The sequence below is a fragment of the Patagioenas fasciata genome, chromosome 14 (assembly GCF_037038585.1).
Source record: "Patagioenas fasciata isolate bPatFas1 chromosome 14, bPatFas1.hap1, whole genome shotgun sequence".
Lineage (NCBI taxonomy): Eukaryota > Metazoa > Chordata > Aves > Columbiformes > Columbidae > Patagioenas > Patagioenas fasciata.
This window is the reverse complement of record NC_092533.1, coordinates 8,415,836-8,435,688: the sequence shown is the minus strand read 5'-3', so window position 1 is coordinate 8,435,688 and position 19,853 is coordinate 8,415,836. Positions and strand designations below refer to the sequence as shown.

Below are 19,853 nucleotides of genomic sequence, written 5' to 3'. Positions count from 1 at the left end.
GTCTGCGAGCTGCCTTCTTCTCCTACCAACTGCTTAGTCTTACAAAAAAGCCTCACTTGTGGCTCAGAAGACCAACAATAGGCTCTCCCCGGAGCTTAGGGCAGCATCTCCAGGATCCCTTGGCAGGAGGCAGCATCACAATAATTTGATGGGCATCTTCCCAAGGAGACCCAACAGATCAGTCACGCTGCTGACACACTCCACACCCAGAGGAGCTCCTCCAGAATACAGAAGGTTTCTAGGTACTGGCAAGCTGCTCCTCATGGAGCAAAGTAGGTTTTTCTGTTTCACTAACAGCAGAAAAATAAAGTACCTATTACCTGCGATGGTGCTTGTAACATTGCCATGTCGGTTTGAGCAAAGTCTGGGAAAAGAAAAGCAGTAGGTCATCAGCAGAGAGGACCAAAGTACTATTTCTAGTCCAAGAACAAATCTACTGACTGGCATCTAAAAGGAAACAGCACTGCCAGAAGAACTGCAAATTAACTTTTTATGATGTGCAAAGAGCCTCTCTTTCCAACAAAATAAAAACAATGACTCTTCAGATTTTAAAAAAAGAAACTGAAAAGCCACAGTATTTTCACAGGATGCACTGTTGTTAGGCAGTGCCAAAAATGACCAACATTGTTAATATCAGAATAACGAGAATTATCTTGATCTGACTGCTCCAACTTAACAAATAAAAATTAACTAAGACCCTTGTGTCTTTAAATAGAATCTATCATTCTAATAAGGCACTGATAAAAAGAGTTTGAGTCACTCCTTCTCTTCATATAGTGCCAAGAGACAAATACCTATCAGGTTATCATCAGTGTATCAATTTTGCTTAGACAACTGTTGTTTAAAAGATGCTCAAGATTAGTAATTTGAATGAAGACAAAACCTTTTTCTACATGAGAAAAACAAGGGTTTGCAAATCTCCACATAACATTAGTTTTTGCTTAAAGTTGCTGAATGAAAGTCCTAAGCTCTCAAGAGCAACACATTCCTCAAGCTCAGCGTGCTGGAACACTCTGACTTACGCAAGGAACTGGCTACAGGGAACTGGCTTTGATTGAGGTTTCTGCCATCTGTAATGTATGTTCAAGGTTCCTGGCAGTTAAACTGCTCTTAAAGATAATAAATCCCTTATGAGACAGGAGGCCGAGCAATCATATACTTCGGACTAGCTCAATCTGCATAGTACCAAGAATAACTTGCAGTGCAGGTGATAGCAAGCATATGACAAGCAAAGTTCCAGGAGAAAGTCTGCTGAAAAAACAGAATTATGGGAAAGAGACTGAACTGGTAGTTTTATGGACAGAGCTCTATTCCAGCACTCAGGCAGTAAAACTAAAATGAACTCCCTCAAAGTCAAAAATGCCCAATAAAACTCAATAGGCAAGGTAATCATTTTGACTCAACAGAGGGAGAAGAAATGTCACTCGTTCCCAGAGAGCAGCTTACCTTGCTGACACCAAATAGTAAGATATCTTTCAGTCAATCTGTTCTTTCCAAAGCTACATTTTCTGTGATACGGATTTATAACACTGGCCAAGTCTACACCACTCTGAGTCAAATAAAAAACTAAAGACCAAAAGAAAAGTGAGCAGCACATCCTGCAACAGCCTCTGCCGTGGTGTCACAGCTCCCCCAGGGGACCGGGCTGGTCGTTCATTTTACATTCCCAGGACTGACCTGCCCATGTCCTTCTTATTAATGCAGGTTCCTCAAGGACTCAACCGTGAGATTTGCTGGATCGATACTCGTTCGAGGTGTACAGATACCTTCATCCCTCGGGTGCCATCCTGGCTCACTTTCTACCTTTCCCTTAGAAAAACTGAAGTGAACACAAGTCAGCAATTCAATGTGTGAACTCTAATATAAGAGGATAAATCCATGACAGACATACACTGGAAGGACTGATACTTTATATTGCATGGGGTATAAAGGTAATGTTTGCAACATCAGCTGCTTCTGCTCGTTCTCCTTGTAAGGACCTACCCACTCTCTATGGAAGTTGTGATCTTCTATAGGGACAATATAGCACACATCTGTCACAAAAGCAAAACTGAAAACCCCAGCAGTAACACAAAGGAGATATTTATTGACAAGCACCATCACATCAAAATAAGTAAGCAAATGCCATAGTAACTAACAAAATACAGGAGAATGTCCTATGAATTCACCAGATTTTAGTTTCTGGCATCTTCAAAAGATACATTTTTGGTTTGACTGACAGATAATCACGAAGCACAACTGTCCTGTAATTGGAGCAATCAGAAATGTATGGGAACAATAATTATAGGCGAAATAAACTCATTGTAAACACATCTGTTTACTGTATTTCTAGCCGCTTCCTTCTTTTTTTTTCCTTCATACCTGCGGGTTTGGGCTTGCTTCTTTTTGTATTTGCCCCTCTACCCCCTCCCTCCAAAAAACATCCCAAGATTTGGGTCTCTACAGTACTGAGACTTAAATTTTCTAAATGTTTATTTCTCTGGGCAACAGTGGTTTATTCCACTGAGAAGATAAACAATTAGCTTAAACAAAATTTATTGTTACAGACAAATGACTTCGGTTTCTGGTAATTACTCAAGTTGGGGGAGCAAGTTTTCTCATGAAATGAATTATGAAATTGCTTGTTTGTTTAGTATTAGTCAAGCATACTAATATTTCAGAGTTGTGAAAATTAGATTGTTTTCTCCACTCTAGCCAGTCAAACCACAAGATACAAAGCTTGAAGTTAACACTACAAGTACAGCTCTTAAGAAAATTAAAAAGCCCCACATATCCCCAAACCAGCCCAGTTATTTTAGAAAAGGTAATAGTGTGGCCTCTAACCCATTCTCTTGAAACTAGAACACATTGAAGTTCAAGGGTAAACAATAATACCAGGAAAACAACAGAAGTCAGCGTACCTTTGAAGAGCAGAACACAGAAAACATCCTTAAGGTGAGCTTTTCAAATTAAACACCTCTCTTTCAAACAAATGTTGGAAGACAACGTTAGTCCTTGACTAAAATACATCATCTTGTGATGTCCAAAGGAAATCAAAGACTGATTTATAATCACTGTGCCTTCTCCCACCAAGATGGGAAAGGCACATTCAATGTACCTGCAGATAAGTCCTTCAAATCGCATTCTGACAAAAAACACCGGGCTCAAGTGAGTCATTAGCTCCGTGGTGTAATCAGCAATTAAAATTCTGAAGTTGCTAACATGCCCCCAGGAACCATTTTCAAAGCTACATCCAAGTACCCCTCTTCATAATGGAATTCGTGTCTGCTTAAAAAATGTCGAGACACAACTCTTGGTTTCACAAAGCACAGCCCAGCTGCACGTCATTTGGGAATCTGCACTGGTGTAAATCATTTGGTTTGTCTGTCTGGGAGAACCAAGATAAATGGAGAAAATAGCAGTTAAGTCACACCTGATGGAATTCTGACTTTTTCTGGTTACTTTACCATAAATTTATCATGTAATTCTACATTCACTTTGTCTATAGAAAAGCCACTAGAACTCTTAAATCCTGGTTAAGTGTAAGTTTATTTATGTCACAAGGATGCAGGTAGTTATGACAATAACAACTACTTAATATTGATTACATAGCCATGGGATACAGGTACATATTATCATTTTCAGTGTAACCTGGAATGCCTGAGATGTTTCCACTGAGCTCTCACCCCTGATGCTCTTCTTCAGCAATCTGGTGTCGCAGCCGAGGTTTATTAGGATTGTGTTCAATCAGCCAGTCAGCCAGCCAAGTCTGTGGAACAAAAAACCAAACATTTTCAGTTTTCTGTTGTTTTCTATTAAGCGTATGGGAGAATACTGAAAGCATTATTTGAAACCTCTGATACAGACACCCTCCTGCTGTGCTCTGAAGACCTTTCAGAAAAAACAGACATACAAATAACCTGTTTCTTCTAAATGCTCTTTTAAATCTTCACAGCTTATATTGCTTTTGAATCATTCACACTGACCTTTAGAAGACAACTTTTCCTGGCAATGCCTATCTTTGTAAATATATAAGAACACTCAAGCCATATTTCAAATAATCTGGTCAACTCTGTTTTAGAACGAGGTTGTACAATCTGCATGAAATTGCTTAATGAAATATTATTCCTGACAACATTTGCAGATATTTTATCTAAAATCATCCATTAAAAGTGCCAGTGTTCTGCACTGAAATAATCTTATAGCACCTAAAACCTAAAAACAAAACAAGGTTACTTTTTTAAATTCATCCTGTAAGTTTTCCAGCAAATTGTACTTAAATAAGAATGCGGGAAGTAGGAATGTCTTGAGCCCGCCTTAATCTGCCTCAGCCTGGCCTTAGGCAAATTAGCCCTTTGCCTCTATTTCTTGTAAAGAGAAGTTTTTAACACATCCTTATTTACTTCACAAGGCTGTTGACAATTAGTTTCTGGAACGCTAAGTACAACAAACTTCATACCATCCTGTAAAGTGAAACAATGGATAGAACAGCAGACCAGGAAGGTAAACAACACTCTCCTGTTATTACCAGGTACAAAAAGACTGGATGACAAAGAAAGAGCCAACAAGTAGAGCACTAGGACAACCCTCACAGGTTAGTCAGCAATAGCATGAGAACAGTAAGAGCTCAAGACATAAATGAAAAACAAACACACACATACAAAACCCCACCACAAATGCCAAAACACAAAAGCCCTTAGAAAGACTACTTAGAAAAACGAGAATTTTTTAAATTATTTGTGCCTAATTTATCCTGCGTTACATAGGGAATTTGCCAAGACAACCTCTGTGCCGCCAGCAAGTATTTCTGAGTGGACAGATAGTTTCTGATGCCATCTTCTTCCAGAAAGGAAGGAAAGAAAAACAATGAAGAGCCAAACCACCCCAACTTCAGTTCTTTGGTTCCTGGAAGGATACTAGGAAAAAAAAACCAAAACACATTCCACCAATCTCCCTGTAAATCACCCAGCAGATAACAACCTGAAAAGCAATAGCCAACATCTATTTCCAAAACAACAACAAAGTTCTATCAAATCAACTTTCTTTTTCTTCTGTTACGAGGTCACAGACATTACGGACAGGGAAGAAAGAGCAAATATCATATTTTCAGTATAGTAAAGCTATTGAGACTGCTTCAAATAGCTTTATGGCTTTCTTACAAGCAAGGCAAAAAAGCATAGTCTTGCTGAAGTTACTGTCAGTTACCACACAACTGGCTAGAAAATTGTGCTCAGAATGCAGAGATTAATTGCAAGCAAAAAGAAACAATGAGTTAGAGAAATGTGACTTGTAAGAAAGAAAAAAATCAGATTTAATCTAGCGAAGAGACGACTGAAGGGAAAAAAAAGATGGTAATGCCCTTTAAATATGCACTAGGTTGTTGCAAAAAAAATGAGATATTATTAATACGTTGACTCCAATGTCCTCTGGGGATAGTAAAAGGAAAAAAAAAAAGTAATGGGTTAAAAATTGGAGCAGAGAAGATTTAGGCTAAATTCTAGTGAAAGCTTTTTGACTAAGCACTGTCACAGATTACCCAGGGAGTCTGTAAATTCTCCATCATTTGGAGTGCTAAAGAACAGGCCAGACAAACTTTTGTTAGGAACGGTTAGAGACAATTGGTCTGGCCTTTGGGCAAAGGGATGGATGAAAACATTTCTTCATCTCTGTTTTCTAGATTTCTATGGTAACAGTGCCAGACATACGGATAAAATGAACAGGTTACAAAGCTGGAACAATCACAGTACATTTAATCTGACCCTCTGTGTACCACTTAGTTCACAGAAACATCCCTGAATTATTTGTCAGGATTTTTTTTTCTGAAATGTATCTTTTAGAAAAATGGATGCTGATTAAAAAATCTGATAATCATGTAGAATCCACCACAACTGCCAGTAAATTGTCACACTGATTAATTATTTGCATCTTAAAGAAGTACTAGTGTGAATGACTTGAACCTTAAAAATACAAAAACATTTACCATATTTTTCCAGATGAAAGAAAACTGATTTTTTTTTTAGGGGCTGAAAACAAACAAAACAAAACAAACTAACAGGAAATTAACTCTAGTCTTCCCACTAAGAACTGTAATTTGAATTACATATATGGTTAAAAGGAATAATACATGAAAGGAGAACAAGATGCATCAGCCTGATAACTAAAAAGAGATCACAAGGAGACAAAAGATTTTTCTGTAGGTCAATTTGACTCCTCAAGAGAAACTTCACTCAGAAGTTTCACTCAGTAACTAGTACCATTATGATTAGCATCTAATCTCACTTAGTATCTATTATATGAGAGCAATTTCATCTCAAATACACCCAGAAACAGTAAATAAAGTAAAACCTTATATTTGACATCATATGATAGTACCTACTTACCTTTCCAGCCATCTGTAAAAACTGCATGTTAGAAAGAGTTTTACAGAAGTCACCAAAAACCCCTGTCATTTCATCAAGGCTGATTTCATTTAGGCCTGGCTCATTTCTTCTGTTAACAAACCAATCAACATCTTGAAAGGCAAATGTTATTTGATTAGCTCATTAGCAGGTAGCTAAAACAGCACAGCTCTTTAACACGGGAGTAGCTTTCCTTTATACAGGGACTTTACTAGTACAAAGCCAATGTATAACAAAGCATACAACAGAAAACTGATATATTGTACATACCATGGGGTCTGCTGGCTTCTCTTTGCATAGCGCAGTGAGCCCAGCCAGTAATGTTGGCTTTACATAGAGGTTCACGTAATCTCTAGCTCTTTGTCCAGTTGGAATTGGCTCCAAAATTGCTGTAAAGAGTAACCACAGGTATGGAAAGCAGCTTGTAGAGTGATTTAAAGAACGCATTCTTCTTTCAAAGGTGGTTTATGTATGAGCTGCTGTTTTCCTTATTAAGTTAATAATACATAATGGGTTTTATAGCTTCCCCACAACAAACTGCAAAGAAACTACTTGAACCCCTTTACGATGTCCCTGAGGTCATCTTACTAACTAGGCAATTACGAAAGGGGAGGAAAACAGATCATCTGGGGAAAACGTGTATCCTTGAAGACACACTGGGGGCAAGAAAGAAACAATATGTCCCACGCTTAGTACTTCTTGCAGTGTGAAGCTGGTTTCTGAAGACCCTAAAAATCTCACCTGAAGTCCAGCTTTGTCGTTAGGGTGAGGAGAAGAGACATGGTTTACAATGGGTAAGGTTTGTAGGGAAACACATTGTCTTTTATTAAACTGATGGAGTTGACAGAAACATGTAAGTTTTTCTCACAGAGTTTCTGTTAAAAAGTAAAGTGATCTTTCAACTGTTACATTACAAACAAGAGATCCTCCCCCAGCCTTTCCAGGTTTTATGGCTCATTTCTCTGGCACTTAACTTGGGAATTGCGCTATCGTGTGAGCATCCAGCTGCTGCAGAACAAGAATTACTCAGCCTGAGCCCAAGCAGAGTCAGTCTTCTCAAGAGAGCCAACAGGAGTCCCTGGGCTGACGCTGCCAGGAAGACCTGGAACGGCTTCCCATTTCCTCTCATTTACCAGCTTTGCTCCAATTCCCAGACCACAGAGTTTGAAAAGTAGAAGCAATCCCTGTAATGGCTCTTCAGATACATTTTGGTATGCCTTTCATCACAGAAAATAGCAGCTTATACATAAAAAAGACTCACATTCCCATAAAACAAACAAGTTCAACCTTTTCTAAATCCAGTTTTATCTAGAGTCCAAACAGAGAGAAGTAATAATAGGGGAGGACACTGTCCTCCCAAACATTGGCAATGTATTATTGTACCATTTTACCTTCCGGAAACATGAATCGAATTTCTCTTTCTGCCGAGGAAATGCTGTGACTGCCGTGAAGTCCATTCCTCAGATCATCAGTCCCATAGATGGCTCTTAAGCTAAAAACAAGAGAAAAAAAGTGGTTGGTAGGCAACTGCAAATCCCTTCCAAGTCTCTACAGTCTGAGAGTCCATATATATGGACTAATTAACAAGGTAGTGGCTTGATTCTGTTTTTTAAAAAAATATGTAGCTACCTAAAATTTACGTTCACGCACTCAGCATTCTCCATAAAATTGGCGAGCTTTACATACTAACAAGACAAAGGTGAAAAGCTATGTTACACAAAATTCAAGAAAGAACAGGCCACTCTTAATCTGTATCTTTTTTGTAGAAGGAAAAAAAAAAGTAAGAAATTTTCTTCTCAATTAAGAGAAAGACAAATTCCTACTGACTTGCCCAAAGTCAACCAGTGTGTTACCTGTGAGGGTGCGTCCTCCTGGCCTTTACGCTGTTTGGTGGTCCAAGCAATTCCTTCCAGTATGAGACTGCGTAACGTCTGGCGAGAACCAGAGCAACCAAAGGTCCAGAACTCATATAGGCTGTTAAATTAGGAAAAAACACTTTTCCATATTGGTCTGCATAGAAGTTGCTACATTGCTCTGGGCTTAACTGGACCTTCCGTTTCTGTAGAGGGTAAAAGTAAAAAAAATATTTTAAAAAGCTTGCCAAATTAAGGTCGCTTGTTACCTCAGGTAGAATACAGCCCTCTGGTGCTGACATATCTTCAAGTGAAGGAGAATACACACAAAGTCCCAGCCTAATCTGATTCTCCCAGATCTGATCCTCTCTGAGATACAGTGCAACAAAGCAAGAGTTTTCCAAGTTAATTAAGCAGACAAACAGGCCATTTAAGTAAACTGTGATTTCAGCCTACTCACACTTCGCATTGTAAAATGGCTGGATGATGTGAAGTATAGCCAGGGCACAGTAGAGAAAAAGAGAGAAGCACTACAAGGGCAGGATTTAATTACTGAGCTGCTCCAGCATAATTCTCTACTTTTAAACAATTTTCTCTTCAGCCCACACCGTTAATTATGCAATTGTTCTATTTTTCATTCAGATTCATGCTTTATGGTTTTCACAAGAGCTGCTTAGCCTGCAGGCACCCAGGATTAGGACACGTTTGGGAGGTTATCAGCAAGCATAGGGCAGCTGGGGAAAGAAAATGTTTTTAAAGTGCATTTGTTGAGCCTGAACTTATGCAACACGGAACACCAGAAATTCAGTATTCCTAATAACTTTGGTGGCAAAAGTCACTGGAGACACCAGAAGACGTTCTAAACATACTGTCACTAAAAAGTAAATAAAAATGATCTCTTATCTTCTGATACATTTTATATAAATAAAACAACCAGAAAGGCAAGGGAGGGAATTAACCAAAGAACACATGTGGAAAAGGGCATTTACGAGAATAACAAAAGTTATTTGAATTTTAAAAATAATCATAATGTTAAAACTGTGTTTAGAAGCGCAGCCGCTCCCTCGTGACCAAGGGGAAGGAGGGGACGCCCCGCCCACAACGAGTGTCGCGAGGGAGCAGCGCCCCCCAGCGGCCCCGCCCCGGCAGCACGCGGTCCCACGGCCACCGCGCCAGGGCCGGGAGGACACAGGACGAGCCCGGTAAGGCCGCTCGGGATGAAATATCTGCAATGCATTTGAGTATCCATCAAGCCCATCTAAGTAAAACACAGTGGAAATTAAAAAAAATACACCAGACCACAACTGGCCAGTTATCTAATTGAATTAATTCTCACTTGGCAAACACATGCTGTACGAAACCCTGCGATACCAGAATGATAATGCTCTCCAAAGTTACATCAGAGAGTCCACACATCTGCTACATACGTTTGCTACATCTGAGTTTATTAACAAAGTCTGTGTTTTCCTGTGGCCAGTGAAATAACCGATCTGATCTGTTCCACCCCACGCACCAACAAGATGCTTCCCTACAGAATCTGGCAGCACTGGTTGATGACATATGAAAAACACAAATTGATTTTTTGGACACATTGGCTTTTAGTTACTGGCTTGACTGTTGAAAGTTAAGATAAATATTGTTCTGACTCTTAAAGTACAGTAATTTTCCCTGAGGCACAGCCTGTTACCTGAACAATCAGGAATCCCGATCTGAGAATGAAATCTTCTATTTCTTCTTCTTTATCAACGACATCTGGTTTGATGAGGGCCAGAGTTCTTTCCACAAAAATCTGAGGTTCAGGCATTAACATCTGCATCTTGGCTTCTAAATTAGGAATTCACGTACTCCTTTTGTACTGCAATGACATGAGTTCGTGATATTTGGAGTTTGCCTACGGCACAGTCACCGGCGGTGACATTTACCGGGTACTCTAGGAACGGAGAGGGTCACCCCAATTTCACAAAATCCACGTGAGAGATTCTCTGGACTAGTTGGCAGTCTGCAGTTCACACTCACATTTCAGTGCAAGATGTAAATTATTCTATCAGTTCACTAATTAACTCCGACGATGTAAGAGAGGAAAAAAAGCATTATCACACACTTGGCGAAGTTCACTGTGCTCCCCCATTCTCCGTCCAAACACAAAATCTCTGTTCTCAAGCATGAAGATCGTGGCATGGGACTTATTACCTGGATCTATTCCACCTGTAAGCCTCAGGGTATTCCTCAGTTGTTACTTAATTCTTATGTTTATGGACTCGAGACAAAGTGCCATTTTTCTAACTGAGCAGATCAAGCCCTCAGCAAGCTATGAGGATATAAAATCGTTCTGTGAATAGAGGAACGAGTGAAGACGGGTTTCTTGTGGACTTGTTACCACTTGTGAGATTCTTTTCCCTCTTCCCTCTGCCTCCAAGCTCACAGCGCAGGGCCTCGCTCCACCTGCCCTGGGTAAGACACAGGGATGCAGCCAACTGGCCAGCTCACTGCTGCAAAAATCATATCTAATTGCTCAGTTATACTTGCCTTCTTGGTCTGGATGAGGTTCTCTGTAGCTGTACGTTCGAGACTCCTCGTTTGCTTTCAAATTGGGGTGAACAAGCTGTGGCTTCCCCCGCGGGGGAGGAAAGTCGGAGAGCTGAGCACGGGCCCCGGGGCTGCCTTTGCCTGGGAACCCGGCTGGAGGTGAATGCACACACCACAGCAGCTGAACACCCCGGCACTGACACCGGCGGCCCAGGGCTCCATGGAGACCCCAAGAAGCGCCTCCCTCCTCCTCACAGACCCACCCGGAGACTCAACCCCGCCTACCCTGAGGGACCCGCCGCCACAGCACCAGCTCTGCCCGGGAGGTGCACCCTCTCCCCCGGCCCGGCCCGGCCTCTCCTCGGCGCCATGCCACGCACCTTCGCGCTCCGCCGCCGTTGCCAGGCGACGGCAGGGGCCCGTTCCCCGGGCGGAGCGGCCACAAGATGGCCTCCGCGGGCCTCGGCTGCGGGCTGAGCCGGGAGGGGGAGCGAAAATGGCGGCAGGAGCGGCGGTGCGGGGGCGGGAGGTTGCCGCCCTCGGGACGCGCCCCACAGCCCAGAGCAGCCACGGTGTCCGGGCAGGTGACCGAGGGCCACATCGGGCTGTTGGGGGGCACCGCATTTGGTACGAGAACAAGGAAGGAAGGGAGCGGCGTGATGTGGGGGGAACCTGCTCATTTCTCCACAATAAACGCTTTATGTCAGTTTTTACCTCACGCTCAGGACTACTGAGGGAGGTGTGAGCTCAAAGGAAACGTTCGTAAACCGAGGTAATGCCATTTGTTGGAAAAAAGAATATGCACAGAAGCCCTTCTTCAGGTTATGTAAACACCAGTATTTATTGTGGGAGCACGCACGAGGTTTCCTGTTTACACGCCTGGTCAGCAGGATCGGGAGCCCGCAGCACGCAGCCTTCCCGCACCGACCTGAACCTACAGCCCTATCTTTCATAATTCTTTAGTGAATTACAGTGCCTATCCAGTGCTACGCGACTCCTATCACAAAACCAAACATGTAATGAGTAAGACTAGCCACGTTTTTCTGGGTTAAACCACAATGAGGTGAGCCATAAGAGCTGGGGAAGCCACGTTCGCTGGGGATTTTCACCAGGTTTTACCACCATTGCTCCCTGCACACTCCCCATTTCCCCAGCTCTCTGGGAGCAATTCTGGTACAGCCATCACCCATCTGACATGGTGATCTCTTGTGCTGTAGCCCAGTCTGTGACCTGGACACCAAAGCATTGGCCGCTCCGGTATCACCCGCCGCCCTGTTGGCCCCGGGGCAGAGCTGAGCGGCTGCCAGCTGGCCCCGCATGGCCCGGGTGTGACCAGGGAACACCGCTGATAACTACTGAGCTCGCTCTGCAGCCACCACTCCTCTCCGGTGGGCCTTGGCACCTCTTGTTACCAATTTCTCAAAAATTGTGGGCTCCGAGATGGTGTTAAGACCTCTGGCCTGCTGCTGGATCCAGCTGAAACGGGCCGTTGCATTTGAGTCCTCAAGGTGACACTGACAAAGGGACAGAGAAAAAACATAGGTATATAGGCTTAGTTTTTTAATGAAATCAGACTGAAAGTGGATGCAAAGGAGAAAAGAAAAAAAAGCCAACACTTTAAGAGCTGTAGATGCTGACATTGTGTACCCTGGTTAGCAGAGGAAATAAATGTATTGCAAAAGCTGGTTTTAGTGTAAGAAAAATGCACTTTGCCTTAATCTTTTTCATGAGCAAGGTAAATAATAAAAAAAATAGAAATTACAAACAAAACTATGCGATTATCTCCTTGCAGCCAGTTTGAAATATGTATAAAAATCCAAGTCTGAAGTTGTGTTTTATTCACACACTTAAAAAAAAAATAAAGGTTCCAAGTGCACAAGATGAAGTAATTCAGATACAGGCTTTCCTTCACTGACAGGGCGTATGGCATTTGTTTCTCTAACAGAGATACCTTATCCAATATTTAGGTTGAAGACATTGTAAACACTGCAGCCACACAAAGATAATGAACAAACGTTTATTAAAAAAAAAATTAAAAAGCTGGGAGGAGTTCACCAGCTTTTTAGTTTAGTTCAGAGTTAATTGTTTATTTTCAAAGCCAATGAACACAAGTCTGACAGCCCTAGCTTAGATTTAGAAGCTGAAAGGCTTCCTCAGCCTGCATGAATAATTCAGAATTATCATTACATAAGAAATAGTGAATTTAATATCCATGTAAAACATTGCTAAGATTAAGCTCTTGCAATTTATGTATTGTGTGTATTTTTTTTCTTTTCAGCTAACCAAGGGCTAAAAAAACCAAGTGTATTTTTGTGCATCCTTACACGTAGCAGTTTCACCAGGAGCAGAGTCCCGTGCGCTCCACTTCCCAGCACAGGCCCTCAGTCCGTCTCAGAATTTCTCTCCTCGCTGTTTCCAGAAGCATTTCTGGAGGGCGGAGATCGTCTAATTTTAGTACCTCAGAGAATCCTCGTCTCTCCAATGAGCGGGCGGCTGCATCTGGAGCTGCAGCCAATTACCCTGGGTTTCCTCTTGCTACGCTTCCCACGATGGTTTAATAATGCAGACTTACAAATTTAAAGTGGCCCTACATGTTAAGACAAAATAACATTATGTGTTCCCTAACGAAGACATTTTTCACAGTAATAAAGTCTCAAAGGTTTATTCTAAAGCCTTGGATTCTATAAACCTGACCTTACGACCTTGTGCTGATAGCATTATCATATGTATGTTATCTTTATAGTGGTTGAAAAAATATTCCTGAAAACAAAAAGGCTGGTCTGAAGCATCTTCCTTAACTTCTGCAAACCAGGGATGTGGTTTTAAGAAAAAAAAGAAGAGTATAATTACAATGTAATGAACCACTACAGTTCAGAATACTTCCCTGGGTGTAGCTTTGCTGCTGTATCTTATCTGTTAAGCGGTTTAACTAGCCTTAGTTCACTTATTTTTAGCTGGCATGGAATATAACAACACTGAAAGACTGTGGCTGCAGCTGCATTTACATTCTAGTAACAACAGAAAAGTAACTTTTTAAGGAAAAATATTATTTCAGACCTTTGTACTCCAATATTGGAAGAAGGTGGAGAAACTAATGTCTTGTAGACTCTTAAAAAGGGAAAGAAAAACAGAATTATGAAAAAAGAGAGTGAAGAAATGCTAAAGGAATAACATTGACTAGTTGCATTCATTAAAAATGAAGCTTGCACATCATTTAGCTTTATTTGCATTTTGACATTAAGAACAGAAAAAAGTATTTGCTTTCGTTGCAATTTACTACCTATACATTTACCACCCATACAACTTTTGGCCACCACTAACTTATTTTTGCTTCTACCTCTCACGATAAACTGTCCTAACCTGCCCACAGCACAGCTTACCTTCAGCACTTGCTTCGTCCAGGCTTGCTTTTGCAGCGCATAGTGTCTCTGACGGAAATCCTGTGACCGAGCTAACTTCCTCTCCTGCAAGCTTGCTCTCTCCTCCATTTCTGCCTTCTTACAGCTGAACAATTCTACTCTTGCAGCTTATCTGCACGTCTGTAATCCCAGCTAGCTTTCCATTGCTGCTGACCCTTGTCAAGCCTTCCTTGCTGCTTTCCTCTATTCTCACCATTTTCTTTAAAGATAAAATTAACAAAATATTGTCTTGACGCTTCCCCTTTCTGTAAGTCTGTAAGTGGCACTGACAAAAATCTTACCTACACGTGCCCTGTAACTCCTGTAACTCTGTCACTTGCCCTATTAACTTCACCGTGTTTCACTTCCTGATCCCCTCACACCCACTCTTTTCACAGCTTCATTCAGTCTGTTCTGAGCCCCTGGCACCCACACAGATGTGCTTGTCTCTTTCACATTAAAAAAAAAAAAAAAAAAGCCTTTGGTAGAAATGCCTCTTGTCATCTCACTTTTCCAAGTTTCCAATCACATCTCTTGTCCGGTTCTACCCTAAACCCCCTTCAAACTTGCTTTTGCTTACTCTCATCATCTGGAAGTTTCTCAACCCATTATAAACCAATCACTTCTTGGGCCTTCGCTCACGTTTACCATAGTTACTTAGTGTCCTATCTCAGCTTTTGCAAATATTCTTACCTATTGCTGCTTCTCCAGTCGCTATTTCAGCTTGGTTTGTCAGTATCGTACCTTGTGTTTCTTTCCCTTTTCTGCAAGACATCCTAACGGGCAAATACAGATGTGATTGCCTCTCATTACTGTCTCCTTTCATACTTCAGGTATCTCCATTGCAATTAAAAGTCTTGGTAATAAGCACATGTCGGACAAACCATCTGCCTGAAACCCAACCACTTTTCTCTACTGAGTTATTTTACAGTCAACTGTGCAAAGGAGTTGGTGGAACCTTACAGCCAGGAATGTGGGGTTTGGGCTCAGATTGGTCTAAATCACTGTGGAGATGTCAACCAAGACATGATTTTTTATTGACATGGCTGGAAATCTTGCTCAAGGTCTCCTCATCTCTGTTATTAATAACCTTTTCTCTGTCCTCAACAAAGAACACATTCGCTTTCATTCACAAAGCTCTGCAACACCATTTTCTTAGTTCTTCAGCTTAACTCCGTTAGTTCTCCACATCTTTCCAGAGTCTTCTCTATCACACACAAAACTGTTAGTATTCAATCACAAGCCCATTCACATTCTGCTCGGGTCCCACGTACCTTTTGTTTGATGCTGAAGGGATATGGATATCTCCTGCTTCCTGCCAGTAGGTACAACTGAATTCCACTACTGCACTTTCAAATCAAGACCTTCCTGCTTTTTCCCATGGTGAGCTCCCGTTGAACACCTGTAGAGGTTGGTATTGACAACTAATTTTCTATAAAGCCCCTCCTCATTGCATATAGATACTAGGCTTTTACCTAACCTTTTGGAGGAGAAACACTTGCATGGTTTTGCTCTTTCATTTCATAAACATAATGTTTAACATAATACTAGCTTGGGTTATCCCTGAGGCCACTAAGCTCATAGATCAGTCTTCGGTGTAATGCTATCCACAATGAATAAATGAATGTATGAATAAACCAATAACAATCTTTTATTTGGCAAATTACAAGAGGCAATCAGTTCAATAAGGCTTTTTAAAAAGTTATGTTGTCAACGCTTCCTTAAATGCACATTTACTTCATCTTAAGTTCATGTAGTATAAGGCACCCTTTTTCCATTCTTATTTTGAGCACTTACTTTCAGCCATACCATTAAAATCAAAGGGACTATTTGCACAGAGTTATTATTATTACATTTATTTATACTGTGCATAAAGACCAACTCAGACAGAAGCTTCTTATAGCACAGTATTTTGTATATAGCAGGCAATCTGTGACCTGAGATGCTCACAATCACTTTAGACAAGACGGAGGGTGTGGGAAAGAGATAAATTACATCAACAGTTTCAAGGAAGTGAATAATACCTTGGTTCTCCTTTTTCTTTTTTTTTTTTTTTTTGAAAAGAGGAGCTAGAAAAATCAACACAATGGAAATAACAAGCAAATAATAGAGAGAATACAGAAGAAAGGGAAGGAGGCAATGAAGACAGGTATGGCACGGAACTGGTATAAACAGACAGCAAGGGCAGGGCTTGGAGTAAACAGCAAGTTTGATAGAACAGCAGAATTAGGCCCAAGATCAGAAAGTCCATACACAAGTAAAATTCAGCTGAAGTTCAGTCAACACCATGAATAATCATAGTAGTTACAGGATTAAAAAAAAAGCAAACAGGACAATAGGATGTTTTTCTCAGCAGTAAATGTGTCATGTAAGAACAATTACCACCTGACAAGGTATGTGTTTATTTTTCTTTCTTTAACCACAGACTTCGAGAAGAGAGTGAAATGCAAGACCAAAACCCAAGAGTCACAACCCAAAGGAATTCTTGAAAATTACCTGTGGCTTGATGGGGCCTGGTGAGACAAATAATAATTATAACAACCCATATTCTCACGTTTCTCAGTCTTCAGTGTCTAGATACGTAAAGAGTGACTTGCCAGTCAGTCTTGCCAGTCAGTTTTCAAAGCAGGCTGCTTAGCCAGTCTATAACCACATTGTTATCCTGCTATTGACTATGGGACATTTAAGTCATCAAATTGAAACTGGGCAACCGGCAATCACAGAAAGCCTTAGGAGTTGGGAAACTGCTATTTGGAATTGTCAAGATGAGAGATTGAGAGAGACCTGACCAGGAGAAATCGGCAGTTGGAAGAAGAGTACAGCTCTAAAGCAAGCTTTGCTAGGCAGGGCAAGGATAACGTGTGACCAAGTACCAGTGCAAGGGCTATGAAAGGAAAGATGAGACAGGTTCAGTAAAGCAAGAAAGAGAACTGGGGAAAAAAGAGAACATAAAGAAAAGGGAAACATATAGAGAAGTCGCAATGAAATGACAATCATTCAAGTCCTTAGCAAAGCTTGATGAAATATAAAGGAGCTTTTGGGGCAGTGAATCGTGCAAGGAAATTAAGCAATAAATAACATCAAAAGCACTCAGGTTACATCCACCAGCTAAGCCTAAACTTTCATGACATGCTCATATAAGCTGCTGCCAATTTCAGTTTGCTCTTAGGTGCTGGTCTATAAACGTGTAACTTCAGCAGAGATGCATTTCTGCAGTCAGCTGCCACCGCTGCATACAAAAATCTCGCAAAAACAAGGTGGACAGTGCACATTTACCACTTCAACCGGATCAGCCTGCAAATATCAGTTTGGCCTTAGTCCCCTGGAGTGACTTAAGCCAATGCATGGTATTTTCTCATGGAAGCAGGCCAGCAGCCCAGTATAAACAAATGCAGTCAGTTGACAGACAGTGGCTTAGTTGTTTTTCACCACAAACCATACCTTTTTGGTACAGACCTGATTGATAGGTTCACGATGTAAGACAAATCTGCCTACAAAAATCAAAGTAAGTTATCTTGCTGGATGTGGGTTGAGTTCCTCTGAGATGGCATAAATTAGGATAAAGAATATCTCATGAAAACTGTCTTTACTTCTGACATTTTATTTAAATCCAATACAAGACAAACAATTTAAAAAATACATTCTCATAAAGATGAGTATCTTTATCAGATAACATATACAACCTGTCCTGTGGGCATTACAATTATGAAGTATACTGGTTAGATACTCTTCATACTGTCTTTACTAGACCTGACCTCATATAACATTGCTTCTCGAACTTTAGCCTAAAGAGCTGGTTGTAGAGCTTGTCTGCAGTGTACCCTACCCTGTCAGCAGACAACATTGGGATAAACATCTCTCAAGAGCTCTGAGCTATTGTAGCTTGGGCCACAAAGTGTGACAGAATACTTACAAATTAATATCCTTCACCTGGCTGACAAATCACACACATTATGTATACTATGCCTGTAAATTATCGGAGCTAATCATGTTGGGCACTTATTTTTAATTACTTTAATACTTTCCTACTTGTAAGTAACAAGAATGTGTGTGGCAGAAGATTTACAAAAGCAAATAGCCACCATGGCTGAGGATTTAAAACCCAGAAATTATAAGAAAATCAGGTGCAATTCCAGTAACAAACATGATGCAGTCTTGTTGCACTTGTGCGTGGGTATCAAAGGAGAAAGCTCAGCTTGGACCACTTAAAGTGATGCTGAATTACAGATTCACAGAATGGCTGGGGTTGGAAGGGACCTCTGGAGATCATCTAGCCCAACCCAATGCTCATGGCAAGTACCACAAGCACCAAAGCAAAAGAGCGGCTTGAAATTCTTGGCTGTAGTGAGGGGCTCTTTTCCATACCACATCCCAATACCAAGCACAATTTCCTTTTTTTTTATTTTTTTCTTCTCCTTAAGTGCTCTGGCTTACAGCCTGAACCAATGGAATGCTTCATTGAAAAAAAGAAAAAAAGGAAAAAAGGTGGATCAGGCCCCTATCCTCAACATACCATATTCATTTTATTTCATGTTCACCTTTAACACTCTGCTTGTACTGCTACAAAGCTTACAAAACCAAACCCAATGTTCCCTGTTTTACCCAGTTCTAGTCCAGCAAATGAACCCTGTTGAGGATGAAAAGTGCTCTAAAAGCAGTTCACTGAAGGACCTCCCAGACCATAGACCTGATTACTTAACAACAAAATCTGTCACCATGATTTATTTTTATTCTCAAGTAGCTATGTGCTCTCTTTTTGAATTGTAATAGCAGATGAAAATATGCAAGTTGAGACAGAGGAGATATTTGACAGAGGGGGGAGCAAGCAAGTAGTAACATATACATTCATTAGTACTGCAAGTTAGGTAATAATTGTTACTTTTTATCCACAAGGAAAGGGTTTAATTTTTTTTTTTTTTTTTTTTTAAAAAGATGTGGCAGCAAACTTTAGCTGTCTACCTAAAATCCAGATTCTGTCCCTTTGATGTGGAGAAGTGAGCTATTAGGAACAGTACGCTACAGCAGAATTTTAAGTATGATTGCAAGGAACGGTTGTCTTCTGCACTTTTCACACACAACTTCATCAACAAGGTTGATATATCCCTGGGCAAAAGACATTAAGGCCTAGGCACAAGTTCAGGGCTGCAGTTCCCAGAATTATGTAACATCCAAACCTAAGTTTCCATTAAAAACAACAAATTTTGGCCCTCTCTGTTGCAAAACCAGCAGAGCTGGAAACATTAAGTAAACCACTCGTACTAGAGTAACTGACTCAGTGTACACACCACACCTTAAGTTAAAACGGTGCAACGTTTTAAGTAAATACTGCACTCAACTCTCAGGCGCGCTTCCGTGACTTCACCGTGCGGGACCCGCGAGCCTGGGCAACCCCCGCGGGGCTCCGGCGGGGCCGGGAAGGGCTCCGTGCGGCGCCGTGTCGGAACAACGAGAGCAGAGCGCCGGTTCTGACCGTCCCGCCCGGGCCCCGCACGCTCAGGGCTTGGGTTTCCTCCCTGTCACGCATGTGATTTTCCTGAAGCACCTGGCGAGGCCGGCAGCGCTCCCCGGGGCGGCCGCCGGAGCGGGCACTTCCCTGCCCGCCACAGGGGGACAATGCGCCGTACTCGCGGGTCCCACGGGAGGGCGGTCCTCCCCAGGCGCCCCACACCTCCAGGACTGCCCTGGCCATAACGGCACGA

General features: G+C 41.5%; 1 protein-coding gene across 4 annotated transcripts; it reads right to left on the bottom strand.

Annotated features, from left to right (window-relative positions):
* Window positions 1-2,066: 2,066 nt before the first annotated feature.
* Window positions 2,067-11,231, bottom strand: NME5 (NME/NM23 family member 5). 4 transcript variants are annotated; one of them, XM_065849463.2, is made up of 6 exons: window positions 11,137-11,231; window positions 9,918-10,085; window positions 8,231-8,436; window positions 7,769-7,869; window positions 6,648-6,766; window positions 2,067-3,748 (listed from the first exon to the last, which is right to left on the bottom strand). In XM_065849463.2, exons 2-6 carry the CDS (start codon window positions 10,044-10,046, stop codon window positions 3,662-3,664), a joined length of 642 nt encoding a protein of 213 aa, XP_065705535.1. In that variant the 5' UTR covers window positions 10,047-10,085; window positions 11,137-11,231; the 3' UTR covers window positions 2,067-3,661. The 4 variants fall into 4 exon arrangements, with proteins under 4 accessions (XP_065705535.1, XP_065705532.1, XP_065705536.1 ...); XM_065849460.2 differs by having other exon boundaries at window positions 11,042-11,148; XM_065849464.2 differs by lacking the exon at window positions 11,137-11,231 and adding an exon at window positions 10,757-11,019.
* Between the last annotated feature and the right edge of the window lie 8,622 nt (window positions 11,232-19,853).